At 50.9% G+C, this 19,516-nt stretch overlaps 2 protein-coding genes across 3 annotated transcripts; both read left to right on the top strand.

The window, feature by feature from the left end:
* Positions 1 to 131: 131 nt before the first annotated feature.
* On the top strand, positions 132 to 9,435 carry LOC309582525 (heterogeneous nuclear ribonucleoprotein M-like; the record flags this gene model as incomplete). The annotated part of the gene is made up of 4 exons (XM_082297706.1): positions 132 to 291; positions 2,378 to 2,547; positions 8,528 to 8,580; positions 9,427 to 9,435. Exons 1-4 carry the CDS (start codon positions 158 to 160, stop codon positions 9,433 to 9,435), a joined length of 366 nt encoding a protein of 121 aa, XP_082153832.1. The 5' UTR covers positions 132 to 157.
* LOC309582553 (heterogeneous nuclear ribonucleoprotein M-like) lies at positions 9,060 to 18,964 on the top strand. 2 transcript variants are annotated; one of them, XM_082297747.1, is made up of 13 exons: positions 9,060 to 9,344; positions 9,427 to 9,520; positions 10,236 to 10,430; positions 10,740 to 10,893; positions 11,808 to 11,857; positions 12,157 to 12,217; positions 14,195 to 14,296; positions 14,853 to 14,897; positions 15,340 to 15,414; positions 15,756 to 15,854; positions 16,923 to 17,704; positions 18,032 to 18,083; positions 18,550 to 18,964. In XM_082297747.1, the coding sequence occupies exons 2-13, from the start codon at positions 9,443 to 9,445 to the stop codon at positions 18,711 to 18,713; spliced, it is 1,857 nt and encodes a 618-aa protein (XP_082153873.1). In that variant the 5' UTR covers positions 9,060 to 9,344; positions 9,427 to 9,442; the 3' UTR covers positions 18,714 to 18,964. The 2 variants fall into 2 exon arrangements, with proteins under 2 accessions (XP_082153873.1, XP_082153874.1); XM_082297748.1 differs by lacking the exon at positions 14,195 to 14,296.
* Positions 18,965 to 19,516: the final 552 nt, after the last annotated feature.

Below are 19,516 nucleotides of genomic sequence, written 5' to 3'. Positions count from 1 at the left end.
CACCGCGCACGCGCAGCGCCCAACGCGCCCTTTCCCGCCACCCTGCCCGCCACTCGTTCCCCCTCGCGCGCATGTGCAGCGCGGCGCCCCCTGGCGGCCCGGCCGGCGCGCCGTCCCGTCGTGCCCCGCGCTCCCCACACAAAGGACGCGCTGGGAAATGGCGGCGGCCGCGGCCTCGCAAAGCGCCCCCGGGAAAATGGAGCCGCCCCCGGCGGCGGCTGCGGCGGCAGCGGCGGCGGCTCCGCCAGCGCCCAACGGGGCGGCCGGCGCGGGGGGGCCGCCCCCCAAGAGGTAGGGGAGCTGCGAGGGGCCGCGCTGCCGCTGGGGCTGGAGGGGCCGCGTGCGGCCTCCCCGCGGCTGGGCTCGGCCTGAGGGCGGCGGGACGAACCGGGGCCGGCGGGGGCCCGGCGGGGTCGTTACCGGGACAGGGCCGCTCCTGGCGCTGCGGCCGCTGCTCCCTCCGGGCGCGCCTTGCGATCCCGGGCGGGGCCGCCCCGAAGGCGCCTCCGGGGCTCCCGCGGCCGCAGCGAGGACGGGCCCGGTCCCGGCGCTCGGGGCCCGGGGTGCGGCGGGCGGGCAGCTCTGGGATCATCCGCATTCCCTCAGGAAAAGCCGCTGTTGAGTTTCAGTGGAGTTTAGGCCTCCCCGCGGGGAGCAGGCTGTGCCAGCGTGGGGATGTGTAAGTTCATTACTTTTGGTACTGCCGGTAAGTTGTAATAACTCTGCTGCTCTCAGCACCCGCCTCATCCTGCTGCACGATTTGAAGCCGAGCGTGCTCTGTTTCTGGGGTGATTCACCCGTGAGCGGATTTAGGAGCGCACACACCTCGAGGGTGAGAGTTTAAGGTGGTGCCGGGGAGGGGTTGCACAAGCCCGGTGGCTGATGTGGGTGAAATGTTACAGAAATTTAAACCAAAATTAGCAGCGCTGCAGTTCCGGCTTTGTAAATGTGGGGATGAACAGCAGAAAAAGCCTCAGCTGCTTCTCACTTCCTCTTGTTGATGCTCGATGAAAGTTCCACTCTTGGAAAAGCCGGTTTTGGTACCAAACCCATGGAGTATAAAGGACTTTTCTCCCTCAGGGCGTTTTTTGCCTCAGTTTTGTGCCGGGGTGATACGAATCAGGTTGAACCTGGTGTGCTGTGATTCCTGCTGCAGACTCAGGCTTGGATTTGAGTTTGTGGGTTGTGTTTCCCGTGACCAGAAACGTGTTCAGCTTTGTTTTCCAGCTGTCACTTTGGGGGAAAAAGATCCATATCTATTTTTATTTTCCATTAAAGTGTAGCTAGACTGTGCTTTGGGCAATAAAATATTGACAGACACAATTTCATTGACTGTGCAACTTTAGCCAGGCAGGGGCAGAGACAGAGACACCCCTGATCCCAGGGACAGGGAATCCAGGGCTAGCGAAGGATGTTCCCAGCACTCCTGGGAATATGGAACCAGTAATTTGTCTCCATGTGGAGCCAGTTTATTCCTGGAAGTACAAATAAAGATATTTCTCTGCTGTGATTTTATTTTTCCCAACCCTGTTACACTTGGGATGTCTCCAGGAAATTTGTTTGTGTGTCCAGGTGCAGTTCTGTTTGGAATATCCAGCTCCACGTGGCAGAGCTCTCACTTCCACGTTTTCTTTGGGGAAATCCAGTTTAAGGAATAACCATTAAAATCTGAGTGCAGCTTTTAACACAACTACTAAATTTTGTGTTATTTAATCAACCAAACGAAAAGGTGTAAAAAGGATTGTCCTATTTCAAGTCTAATTTTGGAGTTTTAATTACTTCATTAATCAAGAAGCTTTGAAAAAGTTTAATGGAAGAAAGAGTGGAAAATTCCCATCCGTGTGTCTGGAGAAGCCTTGGCTGCTGGGTGATAAAAGCAGGGAACACACTCAAATATAAACCTTCAGAGGCCTCTACATTCTTAATTTCCTTTTTCCCTGCAGGCTGTTTTGTCTGTTCAGGGACTGAAATGGTCCTGAAGGGATGGAGCTGGGATTTCTGACTTGGAATTTGCAGAGCTATACGGGTCCTAAGTTGGCAAAGCTCAGTACAGAGAGATGTGAGAAGCTTCAGCTTTTTTATCTGATGCGTTCTGAATTCCTCCTAAAGATGTGCTTGTGCATCCTCTCCACCAGCACTGAGTGAGCAAGGGGATTAATTGGATTAGTGAAGGGAATTAAGTAAGACTGGGGCTGAAGCATTTTGTTCCCTTGGATTGTTATTTTTTCTTTCAAGTTGGGAGGGGCTTTAAGGTCCCGTCCCACCCAAACTGCTCTGGGATTCAGTGATTCCGTGGTTTGGATTTGTCCCATCTGGAGGTGGTGGCACTGCTCCATCCCCAGGAGTTCACGTGTGTGTGGGATTCTCTCCCTTGCAGTGAAAGTGAGCGACCCACCCCGAATGAGAAGAAGAAGGAGAAGGGGATGAAGAGGGGAGGGAACCGCTTCGAGCCCTACGCCAACCCCGCCAAGAGGTACCGCGCCTTCATCACCAACATCCCCTTCGACGTCAAGTGGCAGTCGCTGAAGGACCTGGTCAAAGAGAAAGGTAAAGTGCAGCTCAGGTGGCCAAGGCTGTCTTGTGCTCCAGCCTGTGCCTGGCTCTGTCTGTAGCTCAGCAGTTGCACTTCTGGGTGCACTTGGCCACAGGAGTTTGGAAAAGCTCTTCCCGAAGCCTTCCTGGGTGTTGCACAACCTCCGTCCCTGGCAGCCTTCCAGGGGATGGTTCCTGTGGAAGCCTTTGGCATGCAGCTGATAGAGCTTCATCCCAGGATTAGGAGTGTTTTCCTTAGGGATCAAACCCCAGGCTTTCATCAGATTTTAGCCTTGAAGTGCAGCAGAACTTTCTGAAGCATTTTAACGTTTCTGGGCGTTCAGGTAGTTACGTCCTGCTCTGGTGTGTGGATCTCCAGCCATGTCCCCAGATTCGGAGGGCTTTGGGCTGGCTTCAAGAGCCATTCTGCCATTGGTTGCAGTTCAATGTATTTAAGGGTGACCTGCAAAATCAGGTTGGTGCTTTGGCATGTGCTGCAGCAGAATCAGGGCTTTGGAAATCGGGTTTGTGGTGTTCCCGCTTCCACAATTCCATTTAATTCCCATGTGGATGGAAGCTGCCTTTGCTGACCTGAACATCTTCATCTCTAGAGGAAGATGAAGAGATTGAGCTGAGTACTCAGGTGGTGACAAGTCTAAATTAGTGTCATTTCTTCAGGCTGGTGCCCAGCTTCCTAGTTTTCAAGTCACCTTGGAAGTGCAGTGGAGTGGCAAGAAAATCCTTGGCTTCTCCAGCCTTAAAATGTCAAAAGTGAGTTCAGAGTAGCAACACAACATTTCCTGTGGGGCATCTCTGAACACAGAGCATCAGCCATGGTAGTGGGCAGTGGTCATCGTGCTGGAGCAGGGTAAGGACTGACAGTTCGGGTGTTTGAGGTGTGGCCTAAAGAAGGGGAAAACAAAGTTCCAGAGGGTTTCAAATGTTTGTCTTTGGAGGCAAAAGGGAACCGAGTCTGTGGCACGGCCGTTAGGACTGGGAGCTTCCCTAATTAGGGGCTGTTTGAGAGGCAGCAGTGGTTTTGTGTCATGGTTTTGTGTCAAAGGCTGCTTGAACAGGCCCTGATTATGGATGGACCCTTAACTGCCCCTTGGCTACCCCAGATCTATTGGTTTTCCGGCTCTCCAGATGTGGAGATGTCTTAACTCCACGTGCTGTGTTGAATCCCGTTCCCAGTGTCTTGTGGTTTCTCTCCAGTTCCCGTGGATGGCAGAGTCCGGGGTGAGATTGTTTCCTGCCTGGCTGTTCAGCTGCTCATTCCAGCAGATGCTCCTAGGGGAACGTTGGAGCCTCTTCCTTCTGGCTGCAGGGCTTGTCATGCTAAAACTGGGATCATCCTTCCCGGGGTTTGGCACTGCTGATGAATCCAACAGTTTGGATTTGACGTGGAGTTCTGTTGGACTTCTCCCAAACTGCTGCTCTCGTGCTGTGCTCGAGCTTGCTCAGTCCTTGCCCCAAGGCAGAGCAGTTCCAAGCCCCAGGAACGTGCCTGTGGAAAACTCCGAACCGTTGGAGCTCTTGCTTCGGAAGCGTAAGAACGCCAGGCCAAACGTTCCAGGCTTTGGGAGCAGGTGGAATTCTGTGCCCAAGGGGAAACCCTGGGTGTGTGAGGGCTGCTGCAGGGCCGGGCCCCGTGCAGCCGGGGCTGTAGCAGCAGGGAGCTCGGGGAGGTGCCGTGTGTGCAGGAGGTGCTGGGGTAGGAGCTGCTGGTGTTCCTGCAGCCTGCGAGTGGCCAGGCTGCTCCAGGTGCCACCTCTCTCTCTCTCCCAATGCCGTGGCTCGGGCATCCCAGTGGAGTGGTTGGAGAAACTCAATTACAGGTATGCAGTGGGAATGTTGGTAATGGAATTAAGAGATGTTCTTGTTTGGAACTCCCTCGTTTTGGCTGGCAGACACAAAGTGTTACCAAACTGACTGAGCAGCAGCGTTGACGGGAATTTGGGAAGGGCTTCCACAGGCAGCAGTTTTCCATGGAAGTAACTGAGTGCTGGATACCTGTCCTGATCTGCCCCCCACACATGGGGAGAACCGTTGGAATGTTCACGGCAGCTGGTGGAAGGGAGGTGATGCCGTGGCATCAAAAAACCGGGATCTGAATTCCAGGTGTTGGTTCCTTTAGGAAATACAGGATTTTGTATGTTGAACCTTCTCCCTGCCCAAAGTAGCAAAAGGCGTAGACTCCAAGGAGAGGGATGAGCTGTGAAACGAGGCAGTAATTGTCACATTGTGTGGGTGGGGACGTTAATAACCATAATTAGTGTGGTTCCACGGACATCACCATGACCAGGAGCAGTTGCAGACAAGGACAGGCTCGTGTCCCCTCTCTGCGCGGACAGGACACCCCGGGACAGGTTGTGCTGGCTGGGCTGTGCCCACATTCCCTTCTCCATCACAGCCCAGGGCTGTGGAAAAGCAGCAGCAAAGCTTTCCCAGCCTGAATCCCTGTGCAGAAGAGCAGCTGCTCAACTCCACGTGCTGCCTTCCTGCTGAATCTCCTGGCGTTCCTGGAAGCTTTGTGGCCTCCTGAAGATGGAACTTGTAGCTCTTGCTGGTGTCCCAGTGCCAGTACTCGTGAGCACTGGGCTTACTCCAGTAGCTGTTACCCCAGGACTGGTGACACTGGCACTGGAGAGTGCCCAGGATTTTGCCACGGTGTGGAGTTCTGGGGAGTCACGGAGGGAGGGGTGAGGAAGGAATGTACTGTTCCACCCCTTCCATTTGATGAAGTCTCTGATGAGTTGCTCTGTTTCCCTTGGGCTTCCACCATCTTTCCAAGGAGTCTCAGCCCTTCCCTGGCTGCAGGGAGCTTTTCACTCTCTTTGCTGCCTGAGCTCTTCAAGAGCCAAAATCACCCCTCTGTCTGGGTGTCCTCTTGCAAAAGGGAAGTTTCCCGTCCCCATCTGTAACAGAATTGCTGATTCCTGCCTCTGCTTTGGGAAGATTTTCCTTCTTCTGTTTCAGCCAAAGCTTTACATGTGCAAAATGTGCTTCTGTTCTCTCCTCAGCCCCCTGTCACTTCTTAGGGGTTGCCTGTCCCAAGGTTTAACCTAAAATGAGGGAGGAGCTGTGGCCAGCTCTGCTTTGCCTCACATTGGGAGTGTGAAGCATTTTGATCCTTTTGATGACTTGTCCTCAGAAGATGAGGAGACATCCAGCCAGTTTTGGGTTTTCCTTCCCTGTTTAGTATTTACTTTTGGCCCTGGAGGCCAAGGAATAACTGCTACAAAACATTTCCCTGTCCCAGTTCTGTGCTTGCTCCCACTTCCCTCTCTGCACCTTTCACACCTCTTTGGTTTGTCACAAACTGTTAACATCAAATTGCCCAACCTAAAGCTGACATTTCTGTCTGAGCTTGTTCTGGGGAGTTCCCGATGTGTCTGCAGTGCCTCAGGTCGCCCTGTGGACCCTGGTCTGAGCTTCCTGGACAGGCCCTGCAGAGTATTGGAATTTTGCTGGAGCAGCCCAGCTTGAACATTGGCATTTTCTGTGCTGATAAACTTCGGGAACTGATACCAAGTTTAAAAGGGAGGAAAAATAATGACTGTGATAAATAACACTGAAGAGTTCTTGAGTTTGGATGTCTGGTTATTGCAGTAAATTCTGCTCAGTTCAGCTGAGTTTCTGAACTTTCAATTCTGAGGTTTAAATAAATTCATAAATCTGTCTCCTCTGTGTTAAATCTTAAAGACACCATGGGGAATGTGTTCCTCAATTAAACCTGCAGTGACTTGGAGCTGGTGTTTTCTGGAAGTTTCCTCCCTTGGGAGGCTCCTGAAGTGAAGGTTTTTGTGCTTGGATGAAATTTGTCCACTTGTGGATATGGGATGTTCCCTGACAGAATCCAGCTGTTCTCTGGCAGGAGGGAATCCTGCCTGGGTCACTGGGCATTCATCCTGGCCTAGCACATGGCTATCTGCTCCTGGTACTTTTCCATGGAATCCTGTGGTTTGGGATCTAGAAGAAAAAAAACAAAACTCCAAATAAAATGTGACCCAGCCTAGCTTCTTAAAAACGGTTTCCTTTCCCAGCCCCAGACACTTCTCCTGGCAGAGGGGTTGGGTTGGCTCCTCTCACACATTTTAAGGTGAAAATAATGCATTTTCATGGCAGTGGTTTTGTACTCTGGGCTTTGTCTTGGCTGCTGAGCTGTTGCACTGAGTGTGTCATTCCCCCCTCCTGCTGTTCTGAAATTGGGCTCTTCAGGGAGTTCAGGTGTCCTCTGAAGGAAAGCCACCACTTCAGGTGGATATTTGGATTTTAATGTGTCTGTAAGGCTCGAACGGGACGCTCTGAGCAAAACTGGCACAGACTGAACTTTCCAAGAGGTTCCTGGAGATCTTGTGGTTCAGTCAGGGATTGGTTACAAGAGCAAATGTTTACTTGTATTGGATATCCTCAAGCTTGGCAGACTCCTTTGGAAGCTGTTGGTGTGGATCTGCAGGAGGAGCTGTAGGTGAAGCCAAGGAGTGGCTGGGAGAGGAGAGCCCTCGCTGCAGGCGCTCTGCAGGGTTCAGGGAGTGCCAGACCTGGAGGCTGTGGCTCGGAGAGGTTTTGGATTGGAGGTCACCTGGGAAGAATTGGTGAACCCGTTTGCATCCCTGCCCCAAGTGTGGTTGGACTCTGGCTGCTGCTGTTGAGCTGGATGGCGTCAGAACCTCGTGGGAATGCTGAACCCCCCAGGACTCCTTGGGAACAATCCCACGTGTGCTGCGTGAGCTCAGATGGATTAGAGACTGGAATTCCTTCTGTTAGGCTTGATACCAGCATGGACTGAGCTGGTGGAGCTGTGGATAATAATGGACACTCCAGTGGAGTCCCTTTCAAAGGGACTTGTCAGCCTTTTCCAGCCTCAAACATTGTCCTCCCAAAACCAGGAGTGGATCAGAGCTGTTCATCCTGTTCTCTGGCTGGAATGCTCTTACTGCTAAATTATTGTTTAAAATAAGAAGTGGAGATTAAAAATCAATGATCTCATTAAGCATTCCTCTTTTTTTCCAGCTTCAAGAGAGACCTTCCAGGCTGTCAGTTTTCCACAATGATATCCAGTGTCCTGTAAATTGCTGGGCCTGGGGGAGGTCAGGCTGAACACCTCCCTCTGTCCCCAGCAGAGTCTTGTGAAAGCCCAGTTCCTTGCTCCAGTGAAACTATTAGTACTCAACTGGCTTGTGGTTTCCCACGAATAAAACATTCCACTGTCCAGATAATGCAACTTGGAGTCCTCCTGGTTTAAATTTAAACCCCAGGACTTTTAAAACCAGAAAGAAAAAGTTTTAAAAAAAGAACGTTTATTCCGTTCTTCTGTATGCCAGTCCCTTCAAAGGCAGCAGCCATTTGGGTAGTTGGATTCTGGAGGTCCCTGCCAGGGTTATTTGGTCCTAGAGAGGCAATCCCAATCTTGTGGGGAAAGGGGCAGGTGTAGTTTTCCATGGACTTTTGCCTTTTGCTATTGACAGTTTTGTCTTGAGAGCAAATATGGCAGATTTTAATGCTAAAATGGAGTTTACTGTGGCTTAACAAAAACCGGCTGAAATAAATCAGGCAGTAATGTCTTGATTTGTTGGTTCAGTGTGACTCCCTTTTTGAACAGTTTTGTCTTTAAATCCTGAGAAAAACAAATCACTTGAAATTCTGGGCTATGGAACCAGGATGGCATCCTGTGGAAAGCAGGGGAAACTTGTTCCTGCAGCCTTTCCCATGGGTTTGGATTGCCTCAGGTAACGAGTGGGCACTAAAGATCCAGGGAGCTGTGGAAATCTCTGGCTTTTGAGGTGGAGGAAAACCAAGAACATACTGAAGTGCTTGAAGCCTTTACTGCATACCTGTAATTGTCCCGTTTTGTGGTCTAGAGAACATGGAGTGTTTCTGGGCTTTCTTATAAGGCAGAGGCTCCATACACGGTTGTTGATTGTTCTAAATTCCCATTGTTTTCTTGGCTTTTCTCCCTTGGTATCTGTGTCGTCTGGAATCTGATTTGTAGTTGGTGAGGTAACATACGTGGAGCTCTTAATGGACGCTGAAGGAAAGTCAAGGGTAAGTGTTTGAGAGTTTCTTTGTGGATTTTCTACCTGAAATGTTTCTGTGTGCTGGACAGGAGGCCAGGGAGGCTCAGAGTGTGGATGTGCAGTGGCTCTAGGTCAGGAGTGCTGTGGGACGGGAGGAGGTGGGGTGGGGCTCTGCAGTCAGGAGCTGTTCCCTGCGTGCCGTTGGCGTTGGCTGTGTGACCCCGGAGCCCAGCAGGCAGGACAGGGCTCTGGAATATTCCTGTGCTTTGGAAAAGTCACTCGAGTGGTTGGCTGAGTTTGGAAGGGCCAGGGTGCAACAGCAGGTGCTGCAAACTCCACTTCCTGGGCCAGTAGAGCGAGATAAATTCCTAAATGTAAACGTTCAGTGCCTTCATGGGCCTGTAGTCCAGGAGCAGGGAATACAGTAGGAGCACATTTAAGTGTCCTGAAGGATATGGATTTAGGGTGAGAGTGTGGAGGGTTTTGCTGTATGCCAGGGAAGAGCAGGTCACAGGAAGCGTGTGGTATTTCTTGGAGAGTCGGGATTTAGTGTTTGTTACAACCTCAGAGACCCCAGGTTAATCCTGTTCAGGCATGAGAAATTATGGAATTCCAGTATTGGAGGCTTGCCTGTGTAAGGTTACATTTATTTTCTCTGGTAGGGCTTAACTAATGTGATTTGGCTTTAATAATAAAATATTTGTGTGTGATTTGGGCTTTTACTGACTTGATTTCTTCTCTCTTCCCTCCTCCCTGTGACTGTCCTGGAAAATCACCTCGCCAGGGATGCGCGTAAGTTCCTTCTCAATTTATACCTGAAATCCAAGGAGACTTCTTAAAACAAAACATCCTGAGCTGTGTTGTGTCCCCACAGGGTGGTTGAGTTCAAGATGGAAGAGAGCATGAAAAAGGCTGCCGAGGTTTTGAACAAGCACAGTCTTGGTGGGAGACCTCTGAAAGTGAAAGAAGTAAGGAGTGCAGCTGGTGTTCTGGCAGGGGCTGGAGTGGGAAGGGGGAGTTCTTGTTAAAGATTTAGGGCTGACTCAGGGGATAACGGACAGAAAGCAGGACTTAAATAAGATAAAAGCCCCAGTCAACTTCTTTCTAAACATCTTAGCCAGTGCTGAACTTGTGCTTATCAAGACTAAACTTGATCTGAGGACAAAGCCGGAGTTTGGCTTTAATTGCAGTTTTGTTAATGATTTGACACAGAAGTCTCCGTCAGTGTTTGTTCTTGACTAACTTCCCTTTGAATTCTGCCATCAGAATGAATGGATTCCACCAGCAATTCCATAGAATCAGCTCTTTCCTGGAATACCTCAAAGATATATTTCCAGTTTAGTGACTTTGCTATTGACAGCCAGTCCTGGGAGTCAATTCCAAACTCTCTCCAGAGTCACTGGGGGTTTATCAGGGTTTGGAACAGGTGCAACAGAGGCTTATTGTTGGCATTAATGATGGATAAACACGTTGGGAGCCAGGGAGATGCCTGAGGAGGAATGACTTGATAAAGGGTGTTGGCTAAAATAAAATAAATTGGCTGACAATGTGAGGGAAGCAGTCGGCTGGGAATCCCTGGGGAGCAGGTAGCCTGGGATAAAGGGAACCCCCCTTTCTGTGCCTGTTTGAGCCATGGCACTGACGGTGCTGGGTGGGGGATCTGAGTGTGTGTGTGTCCCCCAGGACCCCGATGGAGAGCACGCCAGGAGGGCCATGCAGAAGGTGATGGCAGCAGGAGGGATGGGCATCGGGCCCGGCCCCGGCGGCCCCGGCATGATCAACATCCCCCCCAGCATCCTGAACAACCCCAACATCCCCAACGAGATCATCCACGCCCTGCAGGCCGGCAGGCTCGGCAGCACCGTCTTCGTGGCCAATGTGAGTGCTGGGACACTCCCTGCAAAACACAGCAGTGTGAACCTCTCAGCTGGGGCAAATCTGAGGGAGGAAAAGCCTTGGAAGTGCCAGGAAAAGTTCATCTGTGTCCTGTTGATTCTCTGTGCTAAGGAGGTTCTCAATTAAGTTGTACCACAGTGTCTGTTAATTGGGATTTTTGAGCAAACCTCTGTACTTTGATTAAGTTTTATCTCATCTCTCTGCCAACTCTTAATGCCAATACCAGGTAAGGACACAAGCCCACTGAAGCTGTTTTCTCTCTTGCATTTCCAATGATCCCCTGTTTTCCAGCTGGACTACAAGGTGGGCTGGAAGAAGCTGAAGGAGGTGTTCAGCATGGCTGGAGTGGTGGTTCGGGCCGACATCCTGGAGGACAAGGACGGCAAAAGCCGCGGGATCGGCACCGTCACCTTTGAGCAGGCCATCGAGGCCGTGCAGGCCATCTGTATCCTTGGGCAGCAGGACTGGGAATGGGGCAAGGAACTCGGGAATCCCAGCAGGGGGAGAATGGACATTGTATTCCAAGGGAGGATATTGCCTTGTCAGGGAAGGTCAAGTTGTAGTGGATGGAAAATGGAAGGAAAAGTGAAGCAGAGACAAAATTCCATCTTGAAAGAATTGGTGCAGTTTGCTCAGGATCTCCAGCAAAGGAAATTCCCACATGGATAAATGTACTTCTATCCCAAATAAGTTTCTGTCTCTAGGTTATAATTAGTACTAAAATGCAATTCTGTGAAAAGATTTGTCTGGAAAGGAACAAATCTTGGGCCTGGTGTTTTCCTCTGTTCCTGTGTCCTTCCTGCTGGCCAAGCAATGGTTTGCTACCTAGAAACCAAACAGCAATGGAATTCCAGATATTACTCTCTCAGCTCCTGGTTATGTTACAGAAAGGAGCGAAATATTCCCCCTTTCCCTTTCCAAAATTTCTGTTTGAGTGTTAGTTTCCTTCTGCATTGCACCCCGAAACCTTGTAGGAGCCAAACTTGGACAAAGGGTTCCCTGGCATGGCACGCTTCAAAATGTGGGTGTTTCTGTGGAACTCCCTGTTCTCTCCTTTTCAGTGGAAAAAGTGACTGAGGAAACACTGAAACACTTGGCCTGGTTTGGAGTCACGTTTTGGATAATCTCTTAGTGAACTTAATCTTACCCAGCAGTGTGTTTTTACCATTTTTTAATTTCAAAAAGCCTTTCTTTGAATGTTCAGTATATCTGGATTTCAAGGCTTTTTCATTTTGGAGAAGGCAGAAGGATTTGGGATCATCTGTGAGTGATAAGTGAGGAGATGGGATTTTCTGAGGGGTTGTGGTGCTCCCCGTGAGAGCTCTCGGCGCTTGCACAACGGTCCTTAACGGCCCCCAGCGATGTTCAATGGGCAGCTGCTCTTTGACAGACCCATGCACGTCAAAATGGTGAGGACATCCCCATTCCCACTGCGTCCTGACCCAGGAACTGCACTCCTGGTTTGGGGGGGATTCGTGGCTTCAAGGGTGGATTAAAATACAGAGGGGGAAATGTGTGATTTGCCCGATTCCTACTGAACTGGTGCCATCAGGGAAGGTTAATTCTGATTATTTTGCTAAAAGACAAGTCAGAACTATACTCAAGACTGCTTTAGCTTGAAATTTCTGTATTTTAATTCAAAATGTTAAGAATCAGGAAATAATTTCCTACTTCTCTTGCCGACTTTATCACATTGAATTCCTTTTAGGATGAACGAGCCTTTCCCAAAGGAGATTTCTTCCCTCCAGAGCGACCCCAACAGCTCCCTCGTAAGTGTCCCCTGCATGATTCAATTCAACATCTTCTGCTTTTTATTTGGCTGTTCAGCACCTGGGAACCAGTCCCAGCCCCAGTAAAACTCTGGTTCAAACTGGAAAACTGGGATCCAAATTCCAGAATAATTTCAGAAGGGGGAATAGTGAAGAAGAGCTGCTCAGTGATTTTTTGGATACTTCTTTCAGCTCATGGCCAGAAGCTTGTCTTAAAACATTCACCTTCTCAAGGCTTCCAGAGCTCTCCATTGCAATTCCAAGATCCCAGTGCCTTCCATTAGTAGTGGGATTTAATGGAAACACAATGAATCAGTCAGCACCTCCTTTTATGGGATGGTGCTCTGGGAGTAGAATGTTTTCCCTTCAATTGAAAGGGCTGAATTCAGGACCCGGGAGTCTTCCAGGTCTTCAGATTTCCAAAGGGGATCTTATGAATGTATTAAATATGGAAAGAAGAGGGAACCAGGCTCTTCTTGGAGGTGCAGGAGGCAGAAAGCACCAACCAAAACCCAGGAGACTGGAAATTCAGAATAATTGGCTGCCCCATGCTGCCCCTTCCAGCTTGGAATTTGACTGAATTAAAAGGTCACGTCTAAACCAGCAGTGGAAATCCACAGACCCCACGTGGATGTAAGGAAACGTTCTGGGAGGGTGACTGGGTTGCTCAGAGATCCTGTGGAGTCCCCATCCCTGGGAATACTCCAGAGCTGTGGATGTGAGCTGGGCTCAGCAGCCTGGGCTGAGCTGATGCCCTCCAAAGGCCCCTCCCAACCTTGGCCATGCTGGGATGAGGCACTGGAAATACTGAAGAGAAGAGTTGGGGCTGGAAGAGCTGGAGGCTGAATTTGTTCAAATGCAGCAAAATTGGGGCTGTTGATGGAATTTTAATTGTCCTGGGCTGCGGAAAGGGTCCCTGCCCAGGGCAGGGGCTGAAAGTGGATGAGCTTTAAGGTCCCTTCCAACCCAAACCAGTCTGGGCTTCTCTGAATTCTGTTTTCTTCCTGGGAACCAGACCTGTTGTGTGCTGCTAAATTGCCCGTTATTAATGATCATTAATTAGTCCCTCCCTAGTTCAGCTTTCAGTGTCTGTCAAGGCCTTCCTCCACAGCAATATCACTGTAAGGATGTTCCTCTTCTTCAGGACAAAGTCACTGGGTTCCAATTCCATTACCTCGGTGTAAAACTCCCTAAATCCCTCTGGAAGCCTGGATTTTGGCCTTTACTGGGGCGGGGAAGGGGGAACCTTGTGCTGTTTTAAAACAAGATTCAACACTCCTGTGTTCAGTGCTGAGCTGGAAACGAGGGAATCCTGCCAGGCAGAGGATGCCATAAACTGGTGTTTGTGCCAAGCAGAGAACTTTCTTCCTGCTTCAGGAAAAAAAAGGGCTTTTTCTTCTTTCTTTGGGCTGGGGAATCCTTCAGGAAGGTTCAAATCCATGCCTGGGAATGCCGTGTCTTGTTTGCTCAGAGAGAGGCTGGCTGTGTGCTCGCAATTCCATAGGTGGCTGTCATTTATCCGTAGGCTGTGCCTGGGGCTTCAGTTCTTCCCTGCGAGGGGACAGCCCTGGCAGAGGGGGAAATGAGCCATTGGCAATCCAGGGTGATAACTGTGCAAAGCTTTAGAGGATCTTTCTCCCAAATTGCCCACTCCATCCTCCTCAGCTGAGGAGTTTGCCCAAATGAAGCAGTGTTCTAGCCAGTTATTTTTCAGGAGTCAGCTCCAAACCAAGTTTTCTCAGCAGTAAGATGGAAATTTAACTACGAAAACAAATAATTGGAGATAGGCTAAAAACTATTTCAAGACACATCTACTCTTGATTTACTCCACACTTCCCTGCTTTCAGTACACACCCCAAAGGGGGGACACAGCAAGCTTTTTTTGGAGAATGAAAGTCAATTACTTAAGAAATAAAACTTGCTGTTTTGTCAAACTATGGAAAGAAGGCTTTTTTGATATCTGAATATTTTCTTCAGATGGTCTTGGTGGTATTGGCATGGGATTAGGACCTGGAGGTCAACCTATTGATGCAAATCATTTAAACAAAGGCATGGGAATGGGCAACATGGGACCTGGAGGTAAGAAGATTACTCCTATGCTTTTGTTTCATGAGAGCTTTAAGCTGTGTAGAAGGTAGATAGCTTTGTTTGCCTCCCCAAAAAGTTGGAAGTTTCTTAGCAATGTTAAAGCCAAATGAGTTTTTTGTTCAGCTTGATAATGGAAACTTGAATTTAACCAACTGCTCCATTTTTTTTTTTTTCACTGTGGTCAAGACACAGCTCTCATTTTCTGACTCTTGAGCATGAGCAGCAGACACTGCAAAGATCCATGAAACTCCAAACCATCTCTCACTTTTAACACTTGTAGTGGGCTTGCAAATCTTTGGTGAGGATCTGTTGAAGTAGCACAAGTTTCAAAGAGCCACCTAAAAAGTAGCACACACTCAGCTTTCCATGTCGAAATGCCAGTGGGTTTTTCCCCTTTGCTGCTTGATTTTCTGAGCAGGAATGTTGGAATCTCCTCAGAGTTATCCCATGTAAGCCATGGACGTGTTGTGTGGTTTGATTTCTGCAGCCTTTGGCTGAAATTGATTGGGTGATGTGTGCTATATAAAGCTTTCTCTTTTATTTTGAGGAATGGGAATGGAAGGCATGGGCTTTGGAATGAATAAAATGGGAGGTAAGCTGTGGTTTTTGATCTGTTCATAGCTTGGCCTTTGGGAAACTCCTGTAGACTGAGGTGTGTGTGCATGGCAGGACTTTGTGTGCTGGGAGGTCATCACCAATTGAGCAAGAATTCGGTCCTTTTTGGGTATTCAGACTGCTGCAGCTGTGTGGGGAGGAGGGATGCATCCCATAAAACATGGCCTGTGCTTCCTTAGTTCAGGAGATCTGGAGGGTGCCATCGCTGGAGGTCGGAACTGGATCCTCACTGTCCCAACCCAAGCCACTCTGACCCCCTGATTTTTGTAATGCTGTGCCCAAATCCTGACTCCTTTTTGGGAACTGGTGCTAGGGGGGTGTCCTGTGCCTGTGGGGATGTGGTGTGGCAGCAGCTGCTGTGTGTGCAGCGTGGAGCTGAAATGCACTGCTAAAGAATCCCTGGAAAATCTGTTTTTCAGGAATGGAAGGTCCCTTCGGTGGCATGGAAAACATCGGTCGCTTCCCAGCTGGGATGAACATGGGCAGGATGAGTGGTAGGCACTGGCTTCCTGTAAATCCTGCTGGGTTCCCTGGGAGGGATCCCCAAGTCCCTCCTGGCCTCTGAGCTGCACAAACCAAGTGATTTATTGATGCTACCTTGAAGGGTTTATTTAGAAAGATTCTGGCTCTGTCTGATCCCCAGAGCCTCACATGTGTTTGGGATAAATCCTCTTCTTCCTTGGGGTTTTGGGCTCCCGAAGCCACGACAAAGTGATCAGGAGAAAATCACTGAAACTTTCTTGTGCTGTGACTCTTCAAAACAATTCCTGTGGTAAAATGTTCTCTCTGGGGTCATTTAACCCCCCTGAAAACTTCTCCACCTTCCTCTTTGCAGAGATGGATCGGGCCATGGGAGGGGGATTTGAGAGGGAGTTTGGAAGAAATGAGATGGGAATGTCCCGGAGTTTTGGAGAGACCTTGGAGAGGGGAATAGGTGAGTGCAGTAAATCAAATCCATTTCCTGCCTGCTTTTTATCCCTGAACTGCTCACAATAGTCATGGGGGTGATACAGATAAAAAAACAGATTCTGTTTTAGATTTGCTGTAGGAATTTGGTCAAAGTTAAATATTCAGGGAGTGCAGAAGGATACAGCAATAATGGGGCTGGGAGAGGGATTTCAGAAGGAACGGAAAATTTTTAACAGTCCTAATGCACTTAATTTGCTATATCTTACATCATGATGCTATATATTGATCTATTTAGTATATTACAGCATAATAATAGTTCTGAGGGATAGAATCTTGAAATAGATGAGCAATATTGTACATTAAAACACTTCTGGGAAAAAAATCTTGGAAAACTGTGAAGAGCAAGGAGTTTTAGATTTCGGCTTTGCTCTCTAGTTTTTAAATGCTGCTGGGAAGTTGTTAATTTTTGTCAGTGAAAACAAAATTCTGCTTCTCCTGCTGCCTGTATCACATTTACCTTCCAAGCACGTTCCCTGGAAATAGTGGACAATGTCAGTAATGAAACAGCAGAATTTCTGGAGCAAAGCTGAACCCAGACATCTCCAAGCAGACACAGCTCCCCCATCAATTTACAGATTGAATTTTTGACGAAATCACAACATTTTGGAATCAAGGGAGCCATTCCCTGTGTCCTTGTCCCTCCATCCCTTGTCCCTAGTCCCTCTCCAGCTCTCCTGGAGCCCCTTCAGGCCCTGCAAGTGGCTCTGAGCTCTCCCTGGAGCCTTCTCCTCTCCAGGTGAGCACCCCCAGCTCTCCCAGCCTGGCTCCAGAGGGGCTCCAGCCCTGGAGCAGCTCTGGAGCCTCCTCTGGCCTGGCTCCAGCAGCTCCACATCTTTATTTTGGGGTCCCAGAGCTGGAGGCAGCTCTGCAGGGGGTGTCTCACCCGAGCATCTGAGTTTGCCTCATCCTGCAGGCCCAGAGTCCCTGCACTGAGGGGGCTCTGAGTGATGGGAATTCATTCCAGGAGAGCGAGCAGCTGTTTGGGGTTCTGTGTCCCGGCCCAGCTGCTGATCCTGTCTGTGCTGTGTTCCAGGTGGTGGAAACGCCAGCATTCCCGGCATCGAGAGAATGGCCCCTGGCATCGATCGCATGGGCTCGGGAATCGAGCGGATCCCTGCGGGGATGGGGCACGGGATGGAGAGGGTGGGCTCTGAGATAGACAGGATGGGGCTGGTGCTGGACCGCATGGGCTCCAACGTGGAGCGGATGGGCTCGGGCATGGAGCGCATGGCCCCGCTGGGCATCGACCACCTGGCCCCCAACCTGGAGCGCATGGGGCCGGCCATGGAGCGCATGGGCTCCGGCATCGAGCGCATGGGCTCCGGCATCGGCTTCGGCATCGAGCGCATGGGCGCCGCCATCGACCGCGTGGGCACCGCCATGGACAGGATGGGCTCCGGCGTGGAGCGCATGGGGGCGGGCATGGATAGGATGGGCATCGGCATCGAGCGCATGGTGCCCGCCGGGATGGGCGCGGGCATGGGCCAGGTGATAGAGAGGATGCCCGCGGGGCTGGAGCGCATCGGGGCCCCGCCCATGGACAGGCTCGGGATAGAGAGGATGGGCGCCGCGCCCATGGACAGGATGGGCCTGGAGCGCATCGGGGCTGCCAACATGGAGAGGATGGGGCCGCCCATGGGGCAGGGCATGGGGGCAGGGATCGAGCGCATGGGGCTGGCCATGGGCAGCAACTTCGAGAGGCCTATGGACATGGAGCGGGGCAACTTTGCAGGGAATTTTGCAGGGTCCCTGGGAGGAGCCGGAGGCCCTGCAGCCGGGGTGGCCCGGAAAGCCTGTCAGATATTTGTGAGAAATGTGAGTACCCCTTTTTCCTCCTCCTTTTCATTCTTCCCTCTTGTTCCCACTCCTGCCCTTTCCCACCCCTCCATTCCCGCGCCCATGGCAGTCATTGGGATTGATGTGTTGATCTCATCCATGCTCAGTTTCCACTCACAATGTCTCATACTGGGTGCTGCCAAGTTTTTGGGGCAGTTGGAGCCATTTCCTTACCAGGAGAAGAGCTCCTGGCTGACTGTGATTCCATGGTTTCCTGGCAGTGGCTGTCCTGGGATGGGTTCCATTTTTGGGGAGCTGGGAGTGCCTGCAGAGCCTCAGTAATGGTTTGTTCCTCTCTTCCCACAGCTGCCTTTTGATTTTACATGGAAAATGCTGAAAGATAAATTCAATGAATGTGGTGAGTTGTTTTCCTCACTCTGAGGAATGAATATGAATAATGGCCAGATAATAATCCAAAGGGCAGGGCTGGATGGGATCTTGGGCAGGAATTGTTCCCTGGGAGGGTGGGCAGGCCCTGGCACAGGGTGCCCAGAGCAGCTGGGGCTGCCCCTTGGATCCCTGGCAGTGCCCAAGGCCAGGCTGGAGCAGCCTGGGATAGTGGGAGGTGTCCGTGGGTGGAACTGGATGCTCTTTAAGGTCCCTCCTAGCCAAGACAATTCCATGATTGCACGGGAGCCAAGCCCAGCCTCAGCTGTGACCTGGAGCCTGCGCTGCCATTCCAGACAGGGCTCACGCTGTGCTGCTGCTGGAGCTGGGATAAATCCACCTCCTGTCCCCAGTCACTCCTCACAAACAGCTCCGGCTGTCACAGCCGGGGCCGGGGAGCGGCCGGAGCCGTGCGCTCACGCTGTGTCCTGTCCCAGGGCACGTGCTCTACGCTGACATCAAGATGGAGAACGGCAAGTCCAAGGGCTGCGGGGTGGTGAGGTTCGAGTCCCCCGAGGTGGCGGAGCGCGCGTGCCGCATGATGAACGGCATCCAGCTGCGGGGCCGCGAGATCGACGTGCGGATCGACCGCAACGCGTAGGGCCCGGGGAGCCCATCCGTGTTTGCTCTTGTTAACCATCTTACTTTGACTGGATGTGAAGCTGTTCAGCCCAACCTGGTTGCTTTCTGGAGTAATTTTAAGTCCTTTTTTTAACCGAGGGAAACCCATTTTACTGGTTTTTTGCATTGGAACTGCCATGTGCACAATCTTTTTTTGTAGTTGTGGCATCTCGTTGACCTGACAGATGTAAACAGTCTGACTTTGATAATAAATGCAAGTTCAAGATTTCAGTCACCGCATCCTTTACTCTGCTTAAACTCCCTGCCAGCTCCAGTTTGTACCCTGTGAAGCGTCAGAACCCCCAATGTTCCTCCTGCTGTCTGACAGAATCTCTCTTTAAGATGTCTCCAGGCTGCAGGATCTTCCCTCTCCTGCATCCCACCTATTCCACGGGCACTCCCAGCTCAAGGTTGTTCTCTGGTGCTAACGCTGGATTAAAAAAACCAGAGAAAAATCTCCCCTGGGTTGTGTCAGTGCCATGGGGAAGGCCGGAGCTGAAAATGGGGTTAAACCCGTCTGTTTTCTCTCCTGTGGGGGCGGCTGGGCCAGGCAGGCGAGGGGCGAACACCTGCTGCTGCTGAGAGGGGGGAGCTTTCCCCTCTTCCTGCAAGAAGCGGTTTTAATAACAACTGGATGCGGGGTGGGGCACGGAGGGGCCGGGGCTGCCCGGTGGGGCCGGGGCTGTCTGGAAGGGCCGGGGCTGCACGGAGGGGCCGGGGCTGCCCGGTGGGCCCGGGGCTGTCCGGTGGGCCCGGGGCTGTCCGGTGGGGCCGGGGCTGCCC

Source organism: Coloeus monedula (genome assembly GCF_965178545.1).
Source record: "Coloeus monedula genome assembly, chromosome: 27".
Lineage (NCBI taxonomy): Eukaryota > Metazoa > Chordata > Aves > Passeriformes > Corvidae > Coloeus > Coloeus monedula.
This window is presented reverse-complemented; position numbering and strand designations above follow the sequence as displayed.

Coding starts and splice junctions, on each gene's coding strand:
- LOC309582553 (XM_082297747.1), top strand. CDS start 9,443: ATGGAAGAGAGCATGAAAAAGGCTGCCGAGGTTTTGAACAAGCACAGT. Junction 10,431..10,739: donor GCACCGTCTTCGTGGCCAAT/GTGAGTGCTGGG, acceptor CCTGTTTTCCAG/CTGGACTACAAGGTGGGCTG. Junction 18,084..18,549: donor AGATAAATTCAATGAATGTG/GTGAGTTGTTTT, acceptor GTCCTGTCCCAG/GGCACGTGCTCTACGCTGAC.